The sequence below is a fragment of the Chiloscyllium plagiosum genome, unplaced genomic scaffold (assembly GCF_037043375.1).
Source record: "Chiloscyllium plagiosum isolate Xiang-an unplaced genomic scaffold, Cpla_swu_hap1 HiC_scaffold_35, whole genome shotgun sequence".
NCBI lineage: Eukaryota > Metazoa > Chordata > Chondrichthyes > Orectolobiformes > Hemiscylliidae > Chiloscyllium > Chiloscyllium plagiosum.
Window position 1 is genome coordinate 18582482 of NW_028270173.1, and position 27685 is coordinate 18610166.

The 27685-nt window shown below is 44.8% G+C and overlaps 1 protein-coding gene across 1 annotated transcript; it reads left to right on the forward strand.

Moving 5' to 3' along the window:
- On the forward strand, positions 1 to 27685 carry LOC148140402 (uncharacterized). The gene is made up of 2 exons (XM_087979335.1): positions 1 to 592; positions 27407 to 27685. The coding sequence occupies exon 1, from the start codon at positions 73 to 75 to the stop codon at positions 556 to 558; it is 486 nt and encodes a 161-aa protein (XP_087835461.1). The 5' UTR covers positions 1 to 72; the 3' UTR covers positions 559 to 592; positions 27407 to 27685.

Consider the following 27685-nt stretch of genomic DNA (forward strand, 5'->3'; position numbering starts at 1 on the left):
CAGAGAGAGAGGAGCCTGATCAGAGGCATCCAGACGGGCAAGGGGTCCTGCTGTCTGGGACGGGGGAGCAGAATGGGAACCAGCTGGAGCCAGTCTGAGTCAAATCGCTCCTCTGAGAGCACTGGGCAGGAGATCAGGACTCACTACGTGGAGGACAGCGATGAAGAGGACAACAGGAACGAGGAGCACTCCTTCTTCGAGGCTTTCTTTTTGGTGTTGAATCGTGTCCAGGGTTACCATGGTACCCTCCAGCGCTGGAGGAATGACCTGCAGCGGGCACACCATGAGGGCACCCACATCCTGAACTGGCCCTACATCTGGCGCCAGGATGGCATCGGCTACCTCAGGACGCTGAGGCTGGTGCGGGAGCTGGTGCAGGAGGAACCCTTCACCCTCGCCGATCTGATCAATTTGGAGGCTTTGGCCAGGGGCGTGGTGGAGCAGAGGAAGAGGGAATATTATCGTGCCCAGTGGCAGATGAAGTCCAATTGGCCTCACGAAAAGATTCTGGAAGCCTGGACTGAGATAGCAGAACAGCTTAAGTATCAGGCCTACTGAGAAACAAAAACACCTGAAGCGGCTGGAAGTCCAGGTTTGTCTGGGAAGGTGGGGAGGGGGGTGTGGGGGGAGGTGGGGAATATGGCACTATGAACTGTACCCACAATCTCTCCAATGTACTCTAACACAGGTGGGGCTCGGGGGGTGAGGGGCGGTGTCGTGGTTTTACAAAGTCCTCCTGACACACATACACACACGTACACAAAATGTTGTCATGATTCGGAGGTGCCGGTGTTGGACTGGGGTGTACAAAGTTAAAAATCACACAACACCAGGTTATAGTCCAACAGGTTTATTCGGAAGCACTAGCTTTCGGAGCGCTGCTCCTTCATCAGGTGGTTGTGGAGTATAAGATTATAAGACACAGAATTTATCACAAAAGGTTAGTGTGATGTAACTGAAATATTATATTGCAAAAGACCTGGATTGTTTGTTAAGTCTTTCAACTTTTAGAATGAACATGTTGGTTTTAGTTATTCCATATGTAAATCACAAAACTTTTTTAAGCGTTATATTCTCAAGTGAACTTTAAATATTTGTGTGATGTTGGCCCAGATAATGCATTGTATGTGGGTGTTTGTGTGTGTGTGTGTGTGTGTGTGTGTGTGTGTGTTTTTGGGGGGTGGGGCGGATTGGAAAAACACACCCACTCACAGACTTACATCCCTTCACACTCACATACACACACATGCACTGACTCTCTCACAGACCTGAATAACCGCCCACCCCACACACATATAAGCTTGTGGGGTGAATTTGTACTTGCAGAATTACATTTCACTTTGCTCATAACCTGAGCATGTAATCCATGTAAGATTCTGTAAATCTGTTTTTTCAGATTAGAATCAGTCTGAACATTGCATCACAGACAGTTTCACACAGGGCAGCTCATACCCTCAATGCATTCTTCCGGCCGACATGACACCAATTGTTAAGGTTCACTTGAGAATGTAACATTTGAAAAACAACGTTTGCAAATATCATATGAAAGAACTGAAACCAGCATGGCCTTTCTAAAAGATGAGTTCCCTCCATGACTATCTGGTCAGGTTCATGCCTGCACCCCCCCCCCCCTCCCCTCAACAAACCACCCTCCTCTCCTGGCACCTTCCCCTGCTGCCGCAGGAATTGCAAAACCTGCGCCCACACAGCCATGACCTGTCCTACCTGCCAATCTTCCTTCCCACCCATCCGCTCCACCCTCCTCTCTAACCTATCACCTTCATCCCCACACCCATCCACCTGTTGTACTGTTTGATACCTTCTCCCCACACCCACTGCCCTCCCATTTATCTCTCCACCCCGGAGGCTCCCTGCCTTCAATCCTGATGAAGGGCTTTTGCCCGAAACTTCGATTTTTCTGCTCCTCGGATGCTGCCTGACCTGCTGTGCTTTCCCAGCACCACTCTAATCTAGACTCAGATTTCCAGCATCTGCAGTACTCATTTATGCCTGCTGTGCTTTTCCAACACCACACATTTCGACCCTGACTTTTATCCAGTAATGTGGATATGGTAAGAAATCTATACAGGAGTAGGCCATTCAGCCCATCGAGCCTGCTACCACTCAATACAACCTCCAACTTCAACTCCACATCTCCCACCTGCTCCCCATATTCCTTGATTCCCAGAAAGGTCAAATCGCTTGTCTGTCCCAAATTTAACTGTATTCAGTTGCATCACCACCCCCACAGCCCCCATTCCCCCATTCCCACTAATGTGAAAGCAGAAACCACCCTCCTCTCCCTGTCCTCCCACCCTCCACTCCCTTTCTCCCCCATGGAACAACTTGCAAAGCCATTCTGTGGATCTCATGTCCCCACAGCAGACAGATATGGAGCTAACATTAATGCTGATCCACTGGAACCGTCAGGACAGAGTGAGACTGAAGCCTGTAATCGCTGTCCTCTGGGTGGTTTGATTTTGATGAGGCCGAAGTGTTCTTTTTCACGTTAAGATGCAATCTGTTATCCTTTCTGCAAAGTCGCTCGCTGAAGATGTTCTTGCCCTTTTTACAGCAGAAGCATAATTTGTTCACACATGTTCTCCTAGAAAGGGTTTATCACTGCTGCATACACACATACACACACATAAACACACAGGTACAGACACACATACACAGACATATAAACACACAGGTACAGACCCACACACTCACACACATATAAACACACATCAGTCTCTCCCCAAACACACATACAGACTCACACACAAATACATAATACATAGGTTCAGGAATTACACTTCTACGAATATTTAAATGAAGCAGATGAGGTAACCGGTCATGTGAATATGAAACCCTCAGTAGAAGGATCCTTTAACTCAGAAAGCAAGGTCCAGGCAAGTTCAATTGCCAATGCCTGGATTCGAACGCACAAAGTCGAGAGTGTGGTGCTGGAAAAGCACCACAGGTCAGGCAGCATCCGAGAAGCAGAAGGTCAACGTTTCGGGCATCAACCTTTCATCAGAAATTCCTGATGAACTGCTTATGCCCAAAACATCGATTCTCCTGCTCCTCGGATGCTGCCTGAACTGCTGTGCTTTTCCAGAACCACACTCTCGACTCTGATCTCCAGCATCTGCAGTCCTCACTTCCCCCTTTGAACACTCGAAGACAACTGCTTGTGATCATTCAAACATGTCATCAATAAGCTTTGATTATAGATGTATATGAGAGATCAGGTTCAGTTTCGAGATGAATATAGATGAACATATTTCAAGGAGGCTTTAATCTTTAAGAATTACACCTTGCTAATACCCGGTTCCTCCAGTGATGTTCTTTCTGGAGTTATTATTGCATTCTGCCACACCTACTCCCAGGTCAGCAGGGCTTATGATATAAGGCCTCCAGAGATCATACAGAGTTACTCGTGGTAAAGCTGGCCCGAAAAACACCATGGAAAGCATTCAATTTTCCCATCATATTAATGAGGAGCTTCCACCATCTATGGTTAAAACCATCAACAGAGGCAGATAGAAGTCCTTTGTATTGCCAATGAGCATAATTAATGTAGCTCGCTCTCCTCTATGACCTGGTAGATGGGGAGTTGGAAAGTTTGTGGCCTGTTGTTTTGGGGTAAATCCTGTCAATGGCTTGGTGTGACGTTCCTCAAGGATGTTGTCTCGGCATCACCATTGCAGTGCACTTTTAGAACCTTCCAGAAGCTTGGTCAACATGCAGATCCAAAAGTCACATGTCCTGTGGCAGCCATCTTACAGACCAACAATGTCCTTTCCAGCACGAGATGCAGATTCTCTCTTCATTTGGAGCTGAAATCACCCTGTCCACATCTGCTTGGAAACACACCACACATCACAGCCACCATACTCATGTTCATTTATATCAAAATTAATGCAAATGTTAAATTGACCAGCCTTTGTCCAATACCAACTTGATATTTAAATAGATCATTGAAATGTCCCCATTACTAGCCCAATTGCCCCTTTGAATTCTTCAATAAAATAGACCTTGTGGCAAATTTAGCTCTCTAACTCATCAAATGTATCAAAGGAGACTGGAAGTATTGGTAGCTGTTTTACATCTCTCCAGTTCCTGTTTCAGGTAAAAACAAATAAGAGGTGAGATATAAGATACGCTGCCCAACTCACCATTTTACTCTATCACTCAAAGTCAAAGTTATGCCCACACAGACTGCAAGAGGCTTGTTAAGTGAAAGTGAGGCAGGGGTGAGTTTTAATGGTGTCTGTTCCAGTCACTTGTGCTTGATGCTTTGAAGACATAACCGTTGGAAACTCAATACACTCTGCAGTAGCTCTTCTAATTGTAGTATCATCTTTTCGAAAATGAAATGAGGGTTGAGAGATGTAGGGCAGATGTCAGAGGTAATTTCTTCACTCTAAGAGTAGTAAGGACATGGAACGCATTGCATGAGCCAATAGTAGACTTGCCAAATGTAAGGGCATTTAAATGGTCATTGGACAGACATATGGACGAAAATGGAATAGTGTAGGTTAGATGGGATTCAGATTGGTTTCACAGGTCGGCGCAACATCGAGGGTCGAAGGGCCTGTACTGGGCTGGAATGTTTTATGTTCTAAATGGCATAGAAATTTCAGAACAGCAACAAGCCATTTGGCCCAACTGATCTGTTTGACAGTTAAGCACCAACGTGGTTTTGAATACCTCATTCTCAGCCGGATTTTTAATAATTCGCTTGCACATGCAACTAACATTCTTTTCAGCATGAGCACGAGAAAGAGAATTAAAGGGGCCACATAATTTTAAAAATGGGCTGTGCACTACAAACAGAGCTTGTGTTTCTCACCCCTAATTTTGGACGTGCCCACAATGGGAATGCCTACCCCATGGTGACTCTATCAGACTCCTGTAAAGTTTTAAAACTCTCCTGGGTGACCCTGCAGTCTTTTTATGCTATGGCAAACATCTACAGCCTGTACAGTTTTTCCTGGTGATTATGGATATGCGTTGACATATTAACTTATTTTAATGTACCAGCCATTTAAAATCGGGTCACTGTTCTTTCATATTGATGCATGTTAACTGGTTGTGGTGGAGTCTTGTGTGCAGCGTTTGTCTCATGGTGTCGGAACGAAATCTTGATGGAGACGTGGTACGCCCGACTGAAGAACTGGATTGTGGGTTGGAGCACAAGAAGGCATGATGGGAAATTAGGTCAAGACACGACCTAAGCAGGATCAGCAAGTCTCCAAAGTGATTCAGTGTGTGAAGGTGAATTGGAGATGTGAGAGAAAAGAGATCCCTTGGTGCTTGCTTAGGTCACAAACATGTGTCCTTCGAAGACAGCGGCTTGTGATCATCCAACTAGCTATGACCTGATACATCCCTCAGCCAGCACAAGAAAGGCTTCAAAGAAAGATCAGGGTATGGTTTATTACTCTGAGGGGAAATGGGGTCACTGGAGCTGTTCCAAAAGGTTCCACAAGCAAGAATTTGGGAACCACAAATCAAGCAGACACATACACTAAACGCATTAGGGGGCACTAACCCAAGGGGGAATCAATTGGAGGGCACAGTATTGAGCCCGCAGACCCTGACACTAGAGACAGCGTACAACAGGCAGGAGGCCTGATGAAGCGCTTATGCTCGAAACCTCGATTCTCCTGCTCCTCAGATGCTGCTTGACCTGCTGTGCTTTTCCAGCAACACACTCTCAACTCTGATCTTCAGCATCTGTTGTCCTCCCTTTCTCCGAGGAGGTGGAGTGTGTGTGTGAAAACTGTTCCTGGGTGGATGGGAAGAGAGGTTGCACCGTTGATGAGGATGTACCTGGTTTTTCTGTTGCAAAGACAAATGTATGTAAAAGTTTAAAACTTAACGTCCTACATGTACACTGTGTACTATCCCTGCAGGTCTTGACTTTCCCTAATCCTGCCTTGTGTTTTCCTTTCAGGGGACAATACACTGTGTCTTGAGGGAGGAAATAAAAGGTCAGGTGATTTGGGGTGTTCGCTTTTGGGTCTGAACGATTTTGATAGCATGATATTCTCAGATGCAGAATATCAAAGGGAGGGTAAGTGTAGGATTGAGCGAAAATACCCAACTTCCGAAATACTGGACCAAAATCCTGGGAACATCTCAAATAACCTTTAAAAGTAAAAGATCAAGTTGGGTAGCTGGGCGAGGTTCTGGGAAAATGACACAGACACAAAGATAGCTGCACGTTCAGCTCAATCAACACATTCTCTCTCAAAGAACAATCAACCTTTTCGGGCCTAAAGAAAGGTTACACCCGAAATGTTGACTTCTCCACCTCATGATGCTGCGAGCTTGCTGTGTTCGCCCAGCCACCTGCCTGTCTACTGTGGATTCCAGCATCTGCAGTTATTTTTTTAGTCTCTAACCCCCAGACTGAACAGGGCGTCGGCACAATAACTTTGATCAATATTCACTACACAGAGACACCTGACATTCCTCTTAATCAAAATTCATTCGCGCCTCCTCTTAACTATCAGAAAGCCTCAGGACATCAAAAAGAAACCCCAGAAACACAATTTGAGAATCACACAACATGACAGATTTGAGAGGAGGTGATAGAGCACACTGTCTGAATAACTGCTAGGGGTGGGGAGATGGAGGGGGGGGGGGAGTGGAGAGAGAGAGCCTTTTCCAACATCGAGCTCCTGCAGAAACAGTTTCCCCACAAGCCGCAAGCCCCCAGTAAGCAGCTTTTGGAATCAAAAATCACAGAGGCCGAACTGAAGTGAGAACCTGCATGGGAAAGACAAATCAAGGGCCTTGTCACAACAAAGGCCACCTGAGAGGGTAGGAAGCTGACCAAGGGCCATCCAAACAATAGCTTCCAGACACGGGCCTGTCCCAAGCTGAGTGAACCAACGGCAAGAACCTCAGCAACTGGATGCACTTTAAAGCTGTGTTTTTCCCAGTGTGGCGCTGTAACTCCCGAGACTCCAAAATTTCCAACTGAGCTAGCAGAGAGGGGAAGGTTGGTGGTGACAGTGCAGGGACGCCAAAGGCAACAAGACTGAAGGAAGCATCTGTGATTAAAACTGCTGCTTGGTGAATAGTGTTTTAACCTTTATTTAATTTGATAGTGTATCCATTACTGTCCTCTGTCTAATTGTCAAGATCAGAGTAGAGCTGGAAAAGCACAGCAGTCCAGGCAGCATCCGAGGAGCACGAAAATCACCATTTCGGCCAAAAGCCCTTCATCACAAATGATATAATTGTGTCTGTATAATTGAGTCAATTTCCCTGTTTTATCTAGCATTTTACTTTCCGTTTTGTAACTAAATAAACGCAGAGATTATTTTTCCCTGAAATGCCTGTCTACTGCGTCCTTCATTTCACATTCCCTCATAAGTTGAGTGTCAGAACCAGGGATCTGGGGGGTGGTTCGAAACACGTGAACAGAGTCTGCAAATTGCTGATCGCAAACTCGAAATTCTAAAACGACCCTCATCCATCACGAGAAAGGCTCAAAGAAAGACTTTGAAGTAGATTTCATGACTGCCAATGGGTAAGGTGGTGTAATCAACCATCCTGGAGATACACTTGGATATCTGACCTGCTGAGACAGACGGTAGTTCACAGGGCTGCTCAGCAAATGATGTCATTGTGTATATGTACCATTGTTTAATACTTTAATAAAGATTTATCAGATTTACTTCAACAGCATCCAAGGTGTTTGCATGCCATTGATATCCAGTGTAGAGCTTTTAGACCAGAGAGAGAGTCCACAATAGAAAAGGAGGAATCTGGATTCAACTTTTCCTGGATTCAGAAGCCAGAAAATGTCAGCACCTTCAGGCAGCACCACAGAATGGGAAATTAGACTGAGGCTCTGATAATGCACACACAGGTCATTTCCAGGATACCCTGTTGGCCTGTCTCAACGATTATAGACCAGATCATTCCTGCTGCATCAAATGTAAAACAAAAGTTCTCTGGATGCTGGAGATCTGAAACAGACACAAACAGAAATTGCTGAAGAAATTCAGCAGGGCTGGAGGCATCTGTAGAGAGAGAATGTTTCAAGTCTAGGTTGTCAAGAAGGGTCACTCGACTTGAAACATTAACTCTGTTTCTGTCTCTACAGATGGTGCTGGACGTGCTGAGTTTCTCCAGCAATTTCTGCTTTTAGAGTCATAAAGATGTACATCACAGAAACAGACCCTTCATTCCAAATCATCCGGGATGACCAGATATCCTAACCTAATCTAGTCCCATTTGCCAGCACTTGGTCCATATCCCTCTAAACCCTTCCTATTCATGTACCTATCCAGATGCCTTTTAAATGTTGCAATTGTACCAGCCCCCACCACTTCCTCTGGCAGCTCATTCCATAAGCACACCACTTTCCACATGAAAACGTTGCCCCTTTTATATCTTTCCCCTCTCACCCTAAACCTATGCCCTCTAGTTCTGGACTACTCTACCCCTGGGAAAAGACATTGTCTGTTTACTGTATCCACGCCCTTCATGATTTTACAAACCCCTATAAGGCCACCCCTCAGCCCCCAACACTCCGGGGAAATCAGCACCAACCTATTCGGTTTCTCCCTAAAGCTCAAATCCTCTAACCCTTGCTACATCCTTGTAAATATTTTCTGAACCCTTTCAAGTTTCATGACACCTTTCCAATAGGAAGGAGACCAGAATTGCACGCAACATTCCAGAAGTGACCTAACCAATGTCCTGTTGCAACATGACCTCCCAACTGCCAAACTTAGTAGTCTGACCAATAAAGGAAAGCATACCAACTATCCTATCTGCCTGCGACTCCACTTTCAAGGAGCTATGAACCTGCACTCCAAGGTCTCTTTGTTCTGCATCAATCCCTAGAACCTTACCATGAAATGTATAGATCTGCTCTGATTTGCTTTCTCAAAATGCACCTCGCATTTGTCTAAATTAAACACCATCTGCTACTCCTCAGCCAATGGGACCGTCTGACCAAGATCCTGTTGTAATCTGAGGTAACCTTCTTCGCTGTCCACTACACCTCCAATTTTGGTGTCATCTGTAAGGTTACCGACTATATCTCCTATGTTCACATCCAAATCATTTACGAGGATCTAAAATCTGGATTTAAGCTGTTGTCAGGAGCAACAAATCTATGTAAGCTTTTATTAATAACAAAATGGATTTTTAATATAAAATAATATAACAAAATGGCTTCAAGATTAATACTGTACTGAAATGGTTGAAAGCTGTATTTCCTGCTTTGCTGAGCTGGCTGAATTAAAAGATAAAGCAGAGAATGAAGTCTTCATAAAATGAATCATAAGACATTAACTGACCGATCTCAGAGCCGAGAGACCCCTCTTGGGGGGGGGGGGGGGGGAGTCTAGATCTTCATATAGTGCCGTAACTCGATACGGATGGATTATGGACAGCGATGTAAGAGCCTTGACTCCTCTGCTATTGAGTGTTGAGGAATTGACCAGCCAGACATGAGTATCTTATATCCGTTTGGTTTTCCTCTCATTCAAGTAGTGGCTGGACTGACTCCTCGTTGTCTATTCTCTAGTCCAGCCCAAAAGGAACGGTCTTGACAAGGATAGGGTCAGGAGGACCCTACAAAAGAGAAGGAGGGGGGGGGGGGGAGAGAGAGAAGTTTGAGCCTGGGGTTGGGAACCCTGTTTTCAAAGAGATAGAAGTCGAGAACATCTGCGGTTGGGAACTGCATTTTGAAGGAGAGAGAGCAGGGGCAGGGACCTTCTCAGAGTCGAGAAACCCCGATTTGGTCGGATTGGCGTATAAATTGTCCCGGGTGATGCGTGTGAGAAGTCTCCAAAGAAATCTGACAGTCTGCGGAAGCTTCTGGCGCCTTAACAAAGACGTTAGGTGATAAGCAGTAGCCACTAGCTGGCCCTAAAAGTATTCAGTCGGTGAAATCAGACCAGCAATTGATTTGGCAATTCCGTGTCAAAAGCCACAGAGAATCAGCTTTGCGCTCACGGCAGGATACTGCCACCAAATTGGGAATTGAATTAGCTAATAACGGGGCCATGAAATCTATTGAGGTCCTCAAAGATGGATGTGCTCGAGTTAAACATTAACATTGACAAAAGGAAAAGTAGTCGGTGACTGGGGGTCAAACGTTCGAGGCTTGGCTACTCATTAGTCTTGTTGCTTGTCGTGCCTGTCATATCTGCTCAGCTTGGCATGTCTTGCTTTGCTGCTTTGATTTGATGTATGTTCTTTGTTAAAGAAATATGGAGGGTAGTTGCTGATCTTGTCTGTTTGAACAGAAAGCAAAGCTGGACGGGGACTAAAATTCTGGATCAGTGGTGCTGGAAGAGCACAGCAGTTCAGGCAGCATCCGAGGACAGGCAAAATCGACGTTTCGGGCAAAAGCCCTTCATCAGGAATAAAGGCAGAGAGCCTGAAGCGTGGAGAGATAAGCTAGAGGAGGGTGGGGGTGGGGAGAGTGTGGCATAGAGTACAATAGGTCAGTGGGGGAGAGACTCCCTGAGATTCTTGTAGAGAGAGGAGGAAAACTTCTTTTTACCTCGGGGACTAAAATGCTGATAGGAACGCTGATACAATTCGGCCACAAGATCCGAGTGTGTGTACTCAACAGGGTCCTAGTGTTCGGACTGAAAATTCTGCTGAAAGCAGCTTGAGATTTCCAAAATTACCTAATAGAGAATTTGCTTGGCCCAGGGTTCTGACAGGTGAAACCCCATTTGAGAAGCCCTGGGCCCACGCTGAGGTCCGCGTCACGTTTCAAGATGCACCCCCATCCCCCACCCACCCATTCGAGTGCCCAGCGTTAAGTTTTCATTGGCTCGTATATATCTACTGTAATTATAGTTGCTTGCTTCAGGATGTCCAGAGTTTAATGAATTTGGCATACTATTTGGCATATTGGGTAACTATTACAGGCTCCGTTGTATTTCCCCTGGGTTGTGGGCGAATGCAAAGGCACGAAAATCTTAGCTGGAAAACATTGTTAGAATTGCAAATGGAACGGCTGAGAGGTATTTAGGTTTTGCACACTTGGTTAAGCAGTTATGTGTCACAGCCAGGATTTATGAGACTAAACTCCCTAACGTTGACTGTTCTGGAATGTAAGGACCTGATTACCCTTACGAGAAAGGGAGAAACAGAAGCTAAAAACTGAGATATGAAGAAGGTTGGAAAATGTTCGTGTGTGAGAGAGAAAGGAGACCGAGAGTGAGACAGGGAGTGTGTGTGTGTGAGAGAGAGAGATGGATAGAGAAAGCTCTACAGCTTGTAGAAAGTTTAACCCTTTGTGCAAAGTTAGAAATCACACAACACTAGGTTATAGTCCAACAGGTTTAATTGGAAGCACACTGGCTTTCGGAGCGACGCTTCTTCATCAGGTGATAGTGGAGGGCTCGATCGTAACACAGAATTTATAGCAAAAATCTACAGTGTGATGTAACTGAAATTATACATTCAAAAATTGATTGTCTGTTAAACCTTGCATCTGTTAGAATACAGCGATAGTTTCACTTCTTTCATGTGTAAATCACAAAACCCTTTTTTTTAAAAGTTGCACTCTCGGGTTAGCTGTTAACAATGGTCTCTGTGGGAAGCTAGGGAAGTGATTGCTGGGCATCTTGCTGAGTTATTTGTATCATCGATAGTGACAGGTGAGGTGCCGGAAGACTGGAGGTTGGCAAACATGGTACCACTGTTTAAGAAGGGCGGTAAAGACAAGCCAGGGAACTATAGACCGGTGAGCCTGACCTCAGTTTTGGGCAAGTTGCTGGAGGGAATCCTGAGGGACAGAATGTTCATGTATTTGGAAAGGCAAGGACTGATTCAGGATAGTCAACATGGCTTTGTGCGTGGGAAATCATTGATTGAGTTTTTTGAAGAAGTAACAAAGAAGATTGATGAGGGCAGAGCAGTTGATGTGATCTATATGGACTTCAGTAAGGCATTTGACAAGGTTCCCCATGGAGACTGGTTAGCAAGATTAGATCTCATGGAATACAGGGAGAACTAGCCATTTCGATATAGAATGGCTCAAAGGTAGAAGACAGGGGGTGGTGGTGGAGGGTTGTTTTTCAGACTGGAGGCCTGTGACCAGTGGTGTGCCACAAGGATCGGTGCTGGGTCCTCTACTTTTTGTCATTTACATAAATGATTTGGATGCGAGCATAAGAGGTACAGTTAGTAAGTTTGCAGATGACACCAAAATTGGAGGTGTAGTGGACAGCGAAGAGGGTTATCTCAAATTACAACAGTGTGGGATATAGGTAAATTAATGTTACTTCTGCAGTTCTGCAATTCTGCAATTATAATTTCTGATACAAAGTAAATGAACTCACACCAGTGTGCGGTTGTTTCGGCCGGGAGCTGAATCAACAAGAATGGAAACTATGTGGAGGAAATATATAATTGTTTTTGTATTAGCTAAAAATTGTATGCCAGCATGAAACGTGACTGCAAGACAATGGTAGATATTATGGGCAAATAGATAAGATGTTGTGAGGGGATGAAGTTAGGCCAGATACGCCTAGTAGGTATGAACATCTGTTTCCCACTTTTACAGAGACACAGGAACAAACCCTAGTTAAAGAGGTCATAGAGATCAGAGTGGCTTCGGGAGAAGCCCAGATGGAAAGAGTAGATACTGATGAAGAAAGAATATGCCTAACAATGACCTGCAGTGGGATGAGGTCAAACGGCCTTGTGAGGCCAGAAATAAGCATTTTGTCACAGACAAAGCCGGATAAGGCAAGAGATAAGCAGGAGTGGTGGGACCAATCTTAGGGAAGTGGAGGATGTAAACAGGGGGGGAAACAATGAAATAAGAAAAAAAACGCAGGAACCAAATTATATAAATATCAAGTATTTGTTGAATTCAGCGTGTTTTGTCCCTGCCTTGTGGACATCACACCCACTTGCAAGTGTAAAATAAATGACACTACTGATTCAGATCTTGTCTCGGACTGAAATTATTGAAGTGTGTGAGCATTGTTTCTCACAACAGGATCTGGACCAGATGGGCCAATGGGCTGAGAAGTGGCAGATGGAGTTTAATTCAGATAAATGTGAGGTGCTGCATTTTGGGAAAGCAAATCTTAGCAGGACTTATACACTTAATGGTAAGGTCCTAGGGAGTGTTGCTAAACAAAGAGACCTTGGAGTGCAGGTTCATAGCTCCTTGAAAGTGGAGTCGCAGGTAGATAGGATAGTGAAGAAGGTGTTTGGTATGCTTTCCTTTATTGGTCAGAGTATTGAGTACAGGGGTTGGGAAGTCATGTTGCGGCTGTACAGGACATTGGTTAGGCCACTGTTGGAATATTGTGTGCAATTCTGGTCTCCTTCCTATCGGAAAAATGTTGTGAAACTTGAAAGGGTTCAGAAAAGATTTACAAGGATGTTGCCAGGGTTGGAGGATTTGAGCTATAGGGAGAGGCTGAACAGGCTGGGGCATTTTTCCCTGGAATGTCGGAGGCTGAGGGGTGACCTTATAGAAGTTTACAAAATTATGAGGGGCATGGATAGGATAAATAGACAAAGTCTTTTCCCTGGGGTCAGGGAGTCCAGAACTAGAGGGCATAGGTTTAAGGGTGAGAGGGGAAAGATATAAATGAGACCTCAGGGCAACTTCTTCATGCAGAGGGTGGTACATGTATGGAATGAGCTGCCAGAGGATGTGGTGGAGGCTGGTACAATTGTAACATTTAAGAGGCATTTGGATGGGTATATGAATGGGAAGGGCCGTGGCATGGTGGCTCAGTGGTTGGCACTACTGTCTCACAGCACCAGGGTCAGAGTTTTGATTCCAGCCTCGGGTGACTGTCTGTGTGGAGCTTGCACGTTCTCCCTGTGTCTGCTTGGGCTTCCTCCTGGTGCTCCGGTTTCCTCCCACAGTCCAAAGGTGTGCCGGTCAGGTGAATTGGCCATGCTAAATTGCCCATAGTGTTAGGTACATTAGTCAGAGGGAAATGGGTCTGGGTGGGTTACTCTTCGTAGGGTCGGTGTGGACTGGTTGGGCTGAAGGGCCTGGTTCCACACTGTAGGGAATCTAATCTGGAAGGTTTTTTTTTATCATTTGTGTAGATAAGACCTTTTAAGGCAGTTGTCATTTCACGATCTATAGCATTGTAAATGAGCAATGACGAGTCAGGACCACTTAAGCAACTTAATCCTGGATTTAAATTAAGGGACTAGAGCCAGGTAATTATAGTGGATTTCAAAGTTGGAAACTGTGTATATTTTACATTTTAAGTATTTAATATTCAATGAATGAATTTCCAGTTTATATTGATGACTTTTAAAATGTCTTAGTCACTTGTTCACTTTCCACCTTTGAATTACAGGCAATGATTATTTAATTTATTATTTTTACTCGTCAATTGTATTAGCCCGAATCACAAAATCAGAATGAATTGGCAGGATCGCTCGGTTTTACTCCTTTATACGGTGTCAGTTACCTGTTTCATTGCCTCATGGTTAATTTGAAGCATGGCTACATTAGTTTGTTGCTGAAAATGTGTTGCTGGAACAGCGCAGCAGATCAGGCAGCATCCAGGGAACAGGAGAATCGACGTTTTGGGCATAACACATTTTCAGCTCTGATCTCCAGCATCTGCAGACCTCACTTTCTCCTACATTAGTTTGTTGTTAACTAAAGAATGGAAAGTTACCTTACTGGCCAGTTAAAGAAATTCTGCATGTGATTGGGGGATAGAGGTATGTAAAGCAGACGGAACCTCCAAAAGCTGGGAGGTGACTGTGAATGGGTATATGAAAAAAAGTGAAAGGGACATAAGAGAATGTATAAGTCCACTCCGGTTGAGGAATATTCAAACAGGATTAAAGCAACAATACTGTAGAATGTACAACTAAAGAGATATGGGAACTTAGTTTCTGTTAGGAATCCCGAGCCTAAGGAGTTGGGAAGTCTTTTTGCGGCTATACAAGACATTAGTTTGGCCACTTTTGGAGTATTGTGTGCAATTCTAGTCTCACTGCTGTAAGGAGGATGTTGTGAAACTTGAAAGGATTCAGAAAATATTTACAAGGATGCTGCCAAGGTTGGAGGGTTTGAGTTATAGGGAGGGGCTGGGGTATTTTCTTTGGAGTGTCAGAGGCTGACAGATGACATTATAGAGGTTCATAAAATCATAAGAGACATGGATAGGGTAAATAGACAAGGTCTTTTCCCTGGGGTGGGGGAGTCCACAACAAGAGGGCATAGGTTTATGGTGAGAGGGGAAAGATTTCTGGTACAATTACAACATTTAAAAGGCATCTGGATGGGTGTACGATAGGAAGGGTTTAGAGGGATACGGGCCAAGTGCTGGCAGATGGGACCAGATTTATCTAGAATATCTGGTCAGCATGTACGAGTTGGAGTGAACGGTGTGGTGCTGGAAAAGTACAGAAGGTCAAGCAGCATCCGAGGAGCAGGAAAATCGACGTGATGTTTCGGGCAAAAGCCCTTCATCAGGCTTTCGCCCAAAATGTTGTGTCGATTTTCCCACTCCTCGGATGCTGCCTGACCTGCTGTGCTTTTCCAGCACCACACTCTTGACTCTAACCTCCAGCATCTGCAGTCCTCACTTTTGCCAAGTTGGAGCAAAGGGTCTGTTTCCGTGCTGTACAGCTCTATGACTTGAACCTAGGACTCTCTGGTGTAGAGGTAGGGACATTACCTTTGCACCAGTTGAATCCTCACAAAGTTGCGCAAATTTTGGAAGTTAACTGTCACTATGTTCTTTCTAAGCTCACCAGATTGTTAGTTTAATACTATTAACTGGCCAGCTGCCCTGTGGTTTATTCCGAATTCAACCCACCCTGTTCTGTAAGTAATGACAAAGTTCTGGCCTTACCTACAGCATAGCAGTCTGAGGCTTCGTAAGCACTGAAATCATTTTGTTCAAAAATTAGACTCTTAATCCTGAAATTTATAAGTTACTTTATATGAGCATTTCAAACTTAGCATGACGAAAGCTGCAAGCCAAATCAGTTTGTCCCTGCACTGTATGTTACTCACTATATTTACAATCTCAGTTAATATCTTTACAATTCATTGCATACCAAAAAGATAGACCATATGGAGTTTTACCCAGTTCCCAGCCCCTCGGTATGCTGTTGTGGTACTGTGGAGCTTTTGTAAGCATGGAATAACAGAGAGACTGCACAGAGACCTTGCAAACCATCTGCTGGAATGTCCTTATCTCACTAAGAGAAGACTAGTTTTGAATTTCAGAAGTAAACTCCCAAAGAATATGCAGAGACAGAATTTGTTGTGAGGGAAGGTTTTGTTTCCTTTTCACCCAGAATCTACGAATATGGGAAATCTGACTTTCATGTTTAATCTGAGATTTCAATTGAGAAATAGAGTTCAGATTACCGACAGGTTTAGATGGTATTGTTAGATGCTCATGTTTTGTCTTCCTCTGGATACTGAGGTTTCTCAAACAAATGTAACACTCCCAACACCCCTCGCAGTTCATTTTGGAGGATACAGCATTTATTAGAATCATAACATCCCTACAGCGCTGATAGAGGCCATTTAGCCCATCCTCTGCACCGATCCTCTGAGGAGCATCCCACCCGATCCCTGGATTTACCATGGCTAATCTAACTTGCACATCCCTGGACACTACAGGGAGATGTAGCATGGCCAATCCACTTAATCTGCAAGCCACCTGGTGGAAACCCACTGACTAGAAACTGAAAGAATGCATGCTATAAATCAGAAACAGAAACATAAATTGCTGGTAAAGCTCGGCAGGTCTGGCTCCATCTGTGGAGAGAAATCAGAGTTAGCATTTGGGGGTCCAGTGACCATTCCTCAGAACTGATGTTATGGAAAATAAAAAACATGAAAGCATGGGAAGGGTTAAAGCATGAAGACCACTAGCAATCTGTGGTCTGTGGAAGGCAGGATGGGATCAGAATTGTGGAATGCTCGAACACCAATTAGCAATGTAAGGTTAAGGCTGAAAGGTCACTATGGCAAGGTGAGATAACAGTTAGTAGAGCTAGTTTCCCTGTTAAGTGTTATTATGACAGGATTGGGACCGGATGTAGGTATTCTGCAAAGCATTCACTCAGTCTGTGCTTTGTTTCTCCAACGTAGAGGAGACCACATTGTGAGCAGCATATGCGGTAGTCTGGATTGTGGGAAAGCAGGTAAAGTGTTGCTTCACCTGGACGGTGTGTTTGGGCCCTTGGAAACCCACTGGAAATTGCCCAAGGCTAGGATCCAACCCATGTCCCTGACACGGTGATGAATGTAACAAATGCTGGAGATCACAACAGGTCAGGCAGCCTCCGTGGAGAGAGAGCAAGCTAACGTTTCGAGTCTCGATGACTCTTCACCACGAACTGAAGTGAAGTGTTGAGGGTGTAGCACCTATGCAATAGCTGGGGGAGGGGGAGAGTGTGGAGGTGGTGGGTGTAGGGTGCTGATGGAGAAAAAATGTCGAAATTTCAGATTAAGTGATCGAAATACGAAAATAGCACTCTGCTACTTCTCCAATCAAACTTCAGTCTCTCTAATGTTTCTCCAATCAGACCTCCATCTTTTTCATGTTTCATCCAATCAACGCAAAGATTAATGAACCTATCAGCAACACATGCAAAGAGAACCAATGAAAGTCTGGCTAAGGAAGGAAGTGGCTGCAGTGATAGAGTCATAGAGATGTACAGCTCAGAAACAGACCCTTTGGTCCAACTTATCCAGGCTGACCAGACATCCTAACCTAATCTAGTCTCATTTGTCTCATATCTCTCCAAACCCTTCCTATTCATATACCCATCCAGATGACTTTTTGATGATTAGATTAGATTAGATTAGATTCCCTACGGTGTGGAAACAGGCCCTTCGGACTAACAAGTCCATACCAACCCTCTGAACAGTAACCTATCCAAACCCATTTAACACATTGGGCAATTTAGAATTGCCAATTCACCTGACCTGCACATTATGACTGTGGGAGGAAACCGAAGGAGACATGGCGAGAATGTGCAAACTCCACACAGACAGTCGCCCGAGGCTGGAATTGAACCCAGGTCCCTGACGGTGTGAGGTAGCAGTGCTAACCACTAAACCACCGTGCCCTCCCCCCCACTGAGCCACCATGTACCAGCCTTCACTACTTCCTCTGGCAGCTCGTCCCATACATGCAGAACGGCACGGTGGCACAGTGGTTAGCACTGCTGCCTCACAGCGCCAGAGATCCGGGTTCAATTCCCGCCTCAGGCGACTGACTGTGTGGAGTTTGCACGTTCTCCCCGTGTCTGCGTGGGTTTCCTCCGGGTGCTCCGGTTTCCTCCCGCAATCCAAAGATGTGCAGGGTCAGGTGAATTGGCCATACTAAATTGCCCATAGTGTTAGGTAAGGGGTAGATGTAGGGGTATGGGTGGGTTTCGCTTCGGCGGGTTGGTGTGGACTTGTTGGGCCGAAGGGCCTGTTTCCACACTGTAATCTAATCTAAACCCTTTGCATGAAAAAGTTGCCCCTTTGGTCCTTTTTACATTTTTCCCCTCTCACTCTAAACCTATGCCCTCTAGTTCTGGACTCCCCCACCTCAGGGAAAAGACTTTGTCTATTTATCCTACCCATGCCCCTCATGATTTTATAAACCTCGATAAGGTCACCCTTCAGCCTCCGACACTCCAGGGAAAACAGCCCCAGCCTATTCAGCTCCCTCCCTCCCCGTAGCTCAAACCCTCCTGCCCTGGGGTCATCGGGGTTAATGTTGGCTGGGACCAGGCCTTGGGTGAATGTGGTCAGGAGTCAGGCAACTGGACGATGCTCAGGCTCAGGGTTGAAGGAGTTGCCGGGAGTCCACCCAACATTGCAGATCAAGTAAAAACCAAAACAATTGCCAATGCCGGAAATCAGAAAGAAGAAAAAACAGAAACTGCTGAAAGATCTCAGCATCCATGGAGGGAAATCAGAGTTATCATTTCGGGTCCAGTGGCACATCTTCCGAGCTGATAGTAGCTGGGAAAGAAGTTGTTTTTATGCAGAAGATGAGGAGGGGTTTGGAGGGGTTAATGCGTAAACTGTCAGTGGAGATAGAGCCGAAAGACACCCAGAGGAAGTGCAGCATGACGGCTCAGTGATTAGCACTGCTGCCTCACAGGGACCCGGGTTCAAATCTGCCCTCGGGCAGCTGTCTGTGTGGAGTTTGCACATTCTCTCTGTGTCTGGGTGGGTTTCCTCCGGGTGCTCCGGTTTCCTCCCACAGTCCAAAGATTTGTGGTTTATGCGGATTGGTCGTGCTAAATTGCCCATATGAGTAGGCTAGGTGGATTAGAGGTGGACAGTTGCAGGGATGGTGTGAGTCTGGTGCAGGGATGCCCTTTGAAGGGTCCGTGTGGATGTTTTGGGCTGAATGGCCTGTTTCCACACTGTAGGCATTCTAGTCAATCCCCTCTGCATGATTAAATATAGGGTGGATTGTTGGTGTTGGAAGTGCTTGCAGAGATAGTGTCACGGTGCTTAAAAAGGCATCAGTGGAGGTCCGTGAATACGGAGGTGATGGGTGAATGGGAATTGTTGTGAGGAAGAATTTGTTCTGCAGAGCTTTGGATAAGATCAAGTTTATGGAGGGTAGAATCGGGGAGGCAGGCCAGGGATGTACTAGAATAGTCAAGTCCATAGGTAACAAAGGGATGGGTGAGAGTTTGAGCAGCAGAAAAATCGAGGCAGCGCTGAATTTGGGCAATGACACTAAGCTGGAAATAGTCTCAGTGAACCATGGATATTTGGACGGAAGCTCAGCCCAAGCTCAAGCATGACACCGGTTTGTGAATCGAGGTTTGTGGGAGAGGTGTACAAAGGTCTGAGAAGCATGGACATGATAAATGGCAAGGAGTGTTTCCCCATAGATTGGGGATCAGTAAGCAGGGGGCGCAGATTTACATAAAGGTGCAGGAGGCTTACAAAGCATTTGAGGAAGTGTTCTTCTGTTCAGAGAGTTGTGGGTATCTGGAACTCACTCCCCAATAAACGTCAGAAGTCACACCTTCACCTGACAATGGAGCAGTGTTCCGAAAGCTTCTGATCTCAGATAAACCTGTTGGACTATAACAGGTGTTGTGTGACCTCTGACCTTATTCATCTCAGTCCAACACCGGCACCTCCGGTTTCCCCTCACAGTCCAAAAATGTGCAGGTTAGGTGAATTGGCCAGGCTAAATTGCCCGTAGTGTTAGGTGAAGGGGTAATTGTAGAGGAATGGGTCTGGGTGGGTTGTGCTTCGATGGGTCAGTGTGCAATTGTTGGGCTGAAGGGCCTGTTTCCACACTGTAAGTAATCTAAATCTAAATCTAAAGCCTCCACATCATTCCTAAAAAGGTGGAAGAGGTGGGAACTGTTAGGGAGAGATATCAAAGAGGAATCTTGAGGTCTGCGTTCAGCAGTACAATTGATCTTTATTCAGAGTTCTTTTACCATGTGGCATGGGAGAGGTTCCCGGACAGTGTCCACTGATCGCTCTGACCCGCCCAGTCAAGTACAGCATTTTCTTATACATTTTGGGTTACAATAATTAACTGTAACATTGATGTTATGGTTAGCCACGTCCCTCAATCTATACATCCAATTCCTGCATGCACGCAATCAATGATGGACATCTCTACGGATAGCCTTGTGTTCTCCATGACCTCGTGATGTTTACCAGGCATGGTTGTCATCAGGCCTGGATCTTACAATGTTCCCCATTAATTCACATTCCAATGCTAACAGTTATACCTTTTTCAGATATTTCCCAGACTTGCTTGTCTCTAAAGGGCTGTTTGAATTCTGTTGTTCTTTGTATTCATTGCCATCCTCATCAAATTCTGTTACTCATCTTATATTCCCTACTGTCTTAATCACAGGAGATGCAAAGAGATCAGGTTGTAAGTTTGCTCGCTGAGATGAAGGATTTGTTCTTAAATGTTTTGTCTCCATGCTAGAGAACATCATCAGTGAGCCTCCAGTGAAGCATTGGTGGTCTGTCCCACTTGCTATTATCTGCCTCTGTTGTGGTGGGCGATATCATTTCCAGTTCTGTTTCTGAGAGGTTGGTAAATGGGGTCCAAATCTACGCATTTGTTAACAGAGTTCCGTTTCCGGAATGGGAATTCCGAGAGGCCTGGAATTCAAGCCAGAACTCCATTAACAAACATACAGATTTGGACCCCATTTACCAGCCTGTCAGAAACAGAACCGGAAATGATATCGCCCACCACAACAAACCGAGACAAACAAATATCAAGCAGGACAGAACACCAATGCTTCACCAGAGGCTCCCTGATGATGTTATCCAACATGGTGACAAAATGTCTCAGAACAAACCCACCAGCTCAGCGAGCAAACTTATAACCTGATCCACAACCTGAGCTAGAAATCTTCTCCAAAATCTCATACAAAGAGATGCCAATGCCTACTAATTGCGATAAAATTCATAACATCAGTCCTAATATAAGGTTAGTTATATGTAAAGTTATACCTAATGTTACAATTCTTTACTCAACAAGTTGTGGGCAGCTTCTTTCCCCTCTGACCTTGGAAGATTAGTCCTCTCTCTTGCAGCTGCAGCTATGACTCCCTTCCATCCACACGCTGTCTGGAAGTGGGTTTTACACAGTAGATTGTTTCTAACTTGAAACTTGCTGTCCCGACACTAAATATTTCAACACTAAGTCTTTTACTTAATAAGACCAATTCCATTAATAAGACTTGAACTCAATCACTCTCACAGCTCAATAAGCTTGTCTGAACTCCTAAGGTTTTATAAAATAGATTCTCGTTCCCCTTTTACCTTATCATGTGTCTCTGTCCTTCCTCCCTTCATCCTTGGATGCACGAGTTCATTTGAGCTGCCTCCATCACAATTATTTAAGTTTGCTTGTTTAGGTTTGCGAAGCTGCCAGTGTTTATTTTCTCCAAGCCCGTCTGGTGCCCTTTACCTTTTCCCATTTGTCATCCAATCACTGACAGGATGGGGGTCCTCTCTCTGTTACCTACAGCCCTTTGTTTGAAAGAACTCAGCCAAATTCCTTAACCGTAAGTGTAGATTGCATTTCTTAATTTCTCAATACTCAATGAGCTAAGAGCTTTTGTTTTTGTGAGATCATAATTTTCTTCTAATTCTTGCTAAACTACAATCTTCACACTGTCTGCTTCCAGACATATGTTTGTCAGAGGGTCTATCATAGGCATTTGCAGTTGTAGCTTTGTACAAAACTCCTCATATAATCATAGTATCCCTATAATATGGAAACAGGCCCTTTGGCCCAACAAGCCCACACCAACCCTCCGAAGAGTAACCCACCCAGACGCATTCCCCTACCCTATTACTCACATTCTCCTTGACCAATGCACTTAATCTGCACATCCCTGAACACTATGGGCAATTTAGTGTGGCCAATCCACCCTAACCTGCGCACCTTTGGATTGTGGGAGGAAACCGACACAGACACGGGGAGAATGTGCGAACTCCACACAGACAGACAGTCACCTGAGGGTGGAATCAAACCCAGGTCCCTGGCGCTGTGAGGCAGTGGTGCTAACCACTGAGCCATCCGTACTGCCCCATTTAATGTTCTGAAAAAGGTTTTGAACCCCAGAATCCCAAGCAACCAAAAATTTAAAACTGTTAGAACATCAGACTCAGACATCGACCTTTTCTGGTGGGGTGGGGGGGTTAAGTTGACTCACCTGCATTGGGGACCTCTCCGAACACATTCAAAATGGCCTCCGCCAAGCCCAGGATGTAGACCGCACAGGAACAGACATTGGCCAGGAAAAACATCAGGCCGATGCTCCAACCAAACTCTGGGGCCAGCGTATAGCTGATCATAAAGTAGGCGCCTCCTCCTGTTTTAATTTTTCACGTTCTTTGTTCAAGTTACACCCTGTTACCTTTGATTTATCTCCTCAAAGCCACCATTGTGCTGCCTTATGACCTCACTCTAATGCTGAACCAGGCAAATTAATTCTGTTATTGACATCAGAAATCTCCGCCAACGGGCAGTCATATTGCGCCACCTCTGGCCATGGGCTGCCCCAACAGGGAACCCTCAAGTCATTTAAGAAACACTTGAAGCAGCGCAGCACAGTACACAAGCCAAGTGCTGGAAAATGGGTTTAGAATAGAGGGATGTTTGATGAATAGCCACAGGCATGATGGGCTGAACAGCCTCCTTGTATGCTGTGAAACCTCAGTGACTCTATGAGTAACTTGGTCCAGCTTCAATTATTTATCAGATGGAGGAGCAAAGTCAGCGGGGAGGCAATTGTGTTTGCAAAAGGGACACAAACAATATTAGTCGGGAACACGTCACTGTCAAAGTAGTACTTGGTGCCAGGTCAGCAGCCTGATCATCCAGCAACAAAAGGAGGAGTCAGGAGAGTGACAAGGGAGAGCTGGGTACTGGACATGTGGGAACACTGTCTTTGTTCTTTCAGCTGGTGTCCCTGGGGACGGGGCAAGGAGGGGATACCGCATTGAAGGCTAGAAATAGGAGAGGGTCAAGTAGAGAGCTGCGCAGGATCCTAGAGGTAACGGTGAAGGTAACTGGCTGTGTTTTAGCTGGATCAGAGTCAGGAGGGAGCAGTGCACCAGCTGGAAAGCCATAGGACATGTGCTGGAGATGGATTCTGGGATGTAGACCACTCTAGGCCACTGCAAAGAACCTTACATTGCATCTTCCAAACCTGTAGCCGCTCCCATCTGGAAGGTCAGATATTAGGGAATATTTCTACACTAAATCTTTAACTTAATAAGACAACATCTATTCAGACCCCATTAATAAGACTGGAACTCAAACACTCTCACAGCTTACTAAGCTTGCCTGAACTCCGAAGATTTTATAAAATATGTTCTCGTTCCCCTTTTACCTTCTGTCCTTCCTCGGGTTCTGCAATTCTCTTCCTAGCCACTCATCATTTTTACTGTCCCTTCAGTGTTGCTGGGTCAATTTCATGGAACTCTATCCCAGACACCAACTAGTCTGCAGCAGTTGAGAAAGGCAGCTCGCTAGCACATTTTAATGGACAGGTAGGGGCTGAAAATGTGTTGCTGGAAAAGCGCAGCAGGTCAGGCAGCATCCAAGGAGCAGGAGAAACGACGTTTCGGGCGTGAGCCCTTCTTCAGGAATGTCGATTCTCCTGCTCCTTGGATGCTGCCTGACCTGCTGCGCTTTTCCAGCAACACATTTTCAGCTCTGATCTCCAGCATCTGCAGTCCTCACTTTCTCCTCAATGGACAGGTAGGGACAGGCAATGAATACGGGTCCAGCGAGTGACACCTACACCCCATTCATGAATTAAAAATAGAGTAACCTACTTGTAGATACAACAGAGAAACATTTCAAAATATACATGTAGTCAAGACATACTCCAAAAGAAATGTCATACTTCACCAATTTTATTAAAAACTTTCACTAAGTGTGATGAAAATTTCTAAACAGTGAAGACAACCACCTGATGAAGGAGTGTCGCTCTGAAAGCTAGTGCTTCCAATTAAACCTGTTGGACTATAACCTGGTGTTGTGTGATTTTTAACTTTGAGAATTATCGAGGACTCTCACAAGGTTAAAGTACCATGGGGCAACCTCATGGCAAGTTTCAGAACAAGGGTGACCATCTTCTTCAATGCGATGAGGGAAGGGCAAGAATTGGTGACCTTGTCGATGCTGACCATGAATAAATAAACAAAATTGGAGTTAAGGGGCAAGTAGCTGAATGGACAATGAGTTATCTGTGAAAGCAGAGATGAAATACGTCTTGCTTCCATGGACTCTGTTGGCAAGAATCATCTAAATTCGCAAAGGAAATAAGCTGGAATTTAGCTCAAAGCAAATCCACGGGAATAATTTTTGTTGTATGTGTTATTCCATGGGTGATATAACAGTCGCGGTTTGAATGTTAATTTATGTTTAACTCTTGATGGTTGTGACTTGCGTGGAAAACAATTACAAAAATTCACATCTAGCAGCGCACTTGATTTCATTTGGGAATTGTTTAGTTAATTTGTTTTTTTTAGTTTTATGGATTCCCTTGGAGATTGTAACAGGAATAGATTTGGCAGCAAAGTATCTCAGTGGTTAGCACTGCTGCCGCACAGCGCCAGGGACCCGGGTTCGAGTCATGTCTTACTAGATTGATTGAGGAGGTGACGAAAGTGATCGACGAGGATGGAGAGGTGGTTGTTGTCTACAGGCTCTCAACAAGGTTCTTCATGGTAGGCTCATCCAGAAGATTAAGATGCACAGGATCCAAGGTAACTTGACCGCTTGGATTCGGAATTGGCTTGCCCATAGAATTGGTGGAAGGGTGTTTCTCAGGTTGGAGGTCCGTTACTAGTCCTGCTCCATAGGGATCCGTACTGGGAACTCTGCTGTTTGTGATAAATATAAATGACTTAGATGAAAATGTAGATGGGTAGGTTAGTAAGTTTGCAGCCAATACACTGTCCAATAATGTGCAGGCTAGGTGGACTGGCCATGCTAAATTGCCCCATAATGTCCAGGGGTATGCTGGTTAGGCGAATTAGCCGTGGAAAATACAGGGCTACAGGGATAGCTTGCAAGTGGGGTGTGGGTCTGGATGGGATGCTCTCCAGATGGTTGATGTCAACTCGATGGGCTGAGTGGCCTGTTTCCACACTGTAGGGATTCTATGATCTTCTACATTGCACACAGGACTCTGTTCTAACCCAATATTCAAAAACGTAAGAAGGGAATATATGTTCCTGGATCTATTAATGGGAATGAACTGGAACAAATTTCAGAAGTAAAAGTCAGGGAATAGCTAGACAATAGTGACCATAAAATAATGCATCCAAGATGACAATAGAGAAGCACAGTGGAAATCAGGTAACAGATTAAAGAAATGCTTTTCAGCATAGAAGAATTTGGGACACAATCTAATCAGCCATGATCTTATTGAATGGTGAAGCCGACTTAGGGACGGGGTAACCTTGTGTCTGCTTCAAATGACTATATTCGTACAGGAATACATGATGAAATAGACTAAGGGAGAATGAGGACAGAATTTGTAAGAAAAACAAATACAATGGTAAAGGAGGGCTATAAAAGTAAAACATTACAAAACAAACAAATCTTTCTCTGACAGGCAAATCAATGAAGTAATAACATAGAAGATTGATGAGGGCAGAGCGGTGTATGTAATCTATATTGACTTCAGTAATGAATTCAGCAAGGTTCCCCCATGGGAGACTGGTTAGCAAGGAATACAGGGAGAACTAGCCATTTGGATACAGAACCGTCTCAAAGGTAGAAGGCAGAGGGTGGTGGTGGATGGTTGTTTTTCAGACTGGAGGTCTGTGACCAGTGGTGTGCCCCAAGGATCGGTGCTGGGTCCACTACCTTTGATCATTTATACAAATGATTTGGATGTGAGCATAAGAGGTATAGTTAGTAAGTTTGCAGATGACACCAAAATTGGAGCTGTAATGGACAGCAAAGAAGGTTACCTCAGATTGCAACAAAATCTTGATCAGATGGGCCAATGGGCTGAGAAGTGTTAGATGGAGTTTATTTTATATAAATATGAGGTTCTGCATTTTGGGAAAGCAAATCTTAGCAGGACTTATACACTTAATGGTAAGGTCCTCGGGAATATTGATGAACAAAGAGACCTCGGAGTGCAGGTTCATAGCTCCTTGAAAGTGGAGTCGCAGGTAGATAGGATAGTGAAGAAGGTGTTTGTTATGCTTTCCTTTATTGGTCAGAGTATTGAGTACAAGAGTTGGGAGGTCATGTTGCGGCTGTACAGGACATTGGTTCAGCCACTTTTGGAATATTGCATGCAATTCTGGTCTCCTTCCTATCGGAAAGATGTTGTGAAACTTGAAAGAGTTCAAAAAAGATTTACAAGGATGTTGCCAGGGTCGGAGGATTTGAGCTATAAGGAGAGGTTGAATAGGCTGGGGCTGTTTACCCTGGAGCGTTGGAGACTGAGGGGTGGCCTTATAGAGATTTATATAATCATGAGGGGCATGGGTAGGATAAATAGACAAAATCTTTCCCCTGGGGTCGGGGAGTCCAGAACTAGAGGGCATAGGTTTAGGGTGAGAGGGGAAAGGAGACCTAAGGGCAATGTTTTCACTCAAAGGGTGGTGCGTGTATGGAATAAACTGCCAGAGGAAGTGGTGGAGGCTGGTACAATTGCAACATTTAAAAGGTATCTGGATGGGTGTATGAATAGGAAGGATTTGGAGGGATGTGGGCCAGGTGCTGGCAGGTGGGACTAGATTGGGTTGGGATATCTGGTCGGCATGGACGGGTTGGACCGAAGGGTCTGTTTCCGTGCTGTACACCTCTATGACTCGATGATTCTAATATAAAAGGAAGACTCTTGCATTTTGAAGAAGAATAATATTGGCCTGAAATCATTAACTCTGTTTCTCTCTCTACAGATGCTGCCAGACCTGCTAGGTCTCTCTAGCACTTTCTGTTGTTTCACTTTATAAATGGAAGACACTATTAAGAATCAGACTATTAAACAGGAGAGGAGACGGTACAACATGTCATCACAGAAGAATGAACTAAATGTTTTGCTTTGGTGTTTATTCGGGTGAAAGAATGTACATACAGGACATCATACAATGAGACAACCGATAAGAAAATGCATTTACAATATCTCTTGATGTTAACAAGCTTGAGGATTACTGAATAAAGGGACACGAAGTTGAAGG

Excerpts from the sequence above, each read along its gene's own strand:
- LOC148140402 (XM_087979335.1), top strand. The coding sequence starts at position 73 with ATGGGAACCAGCTGGAGCCAGTCTGAGTCAAATCGCTCCTCTGAGAGC.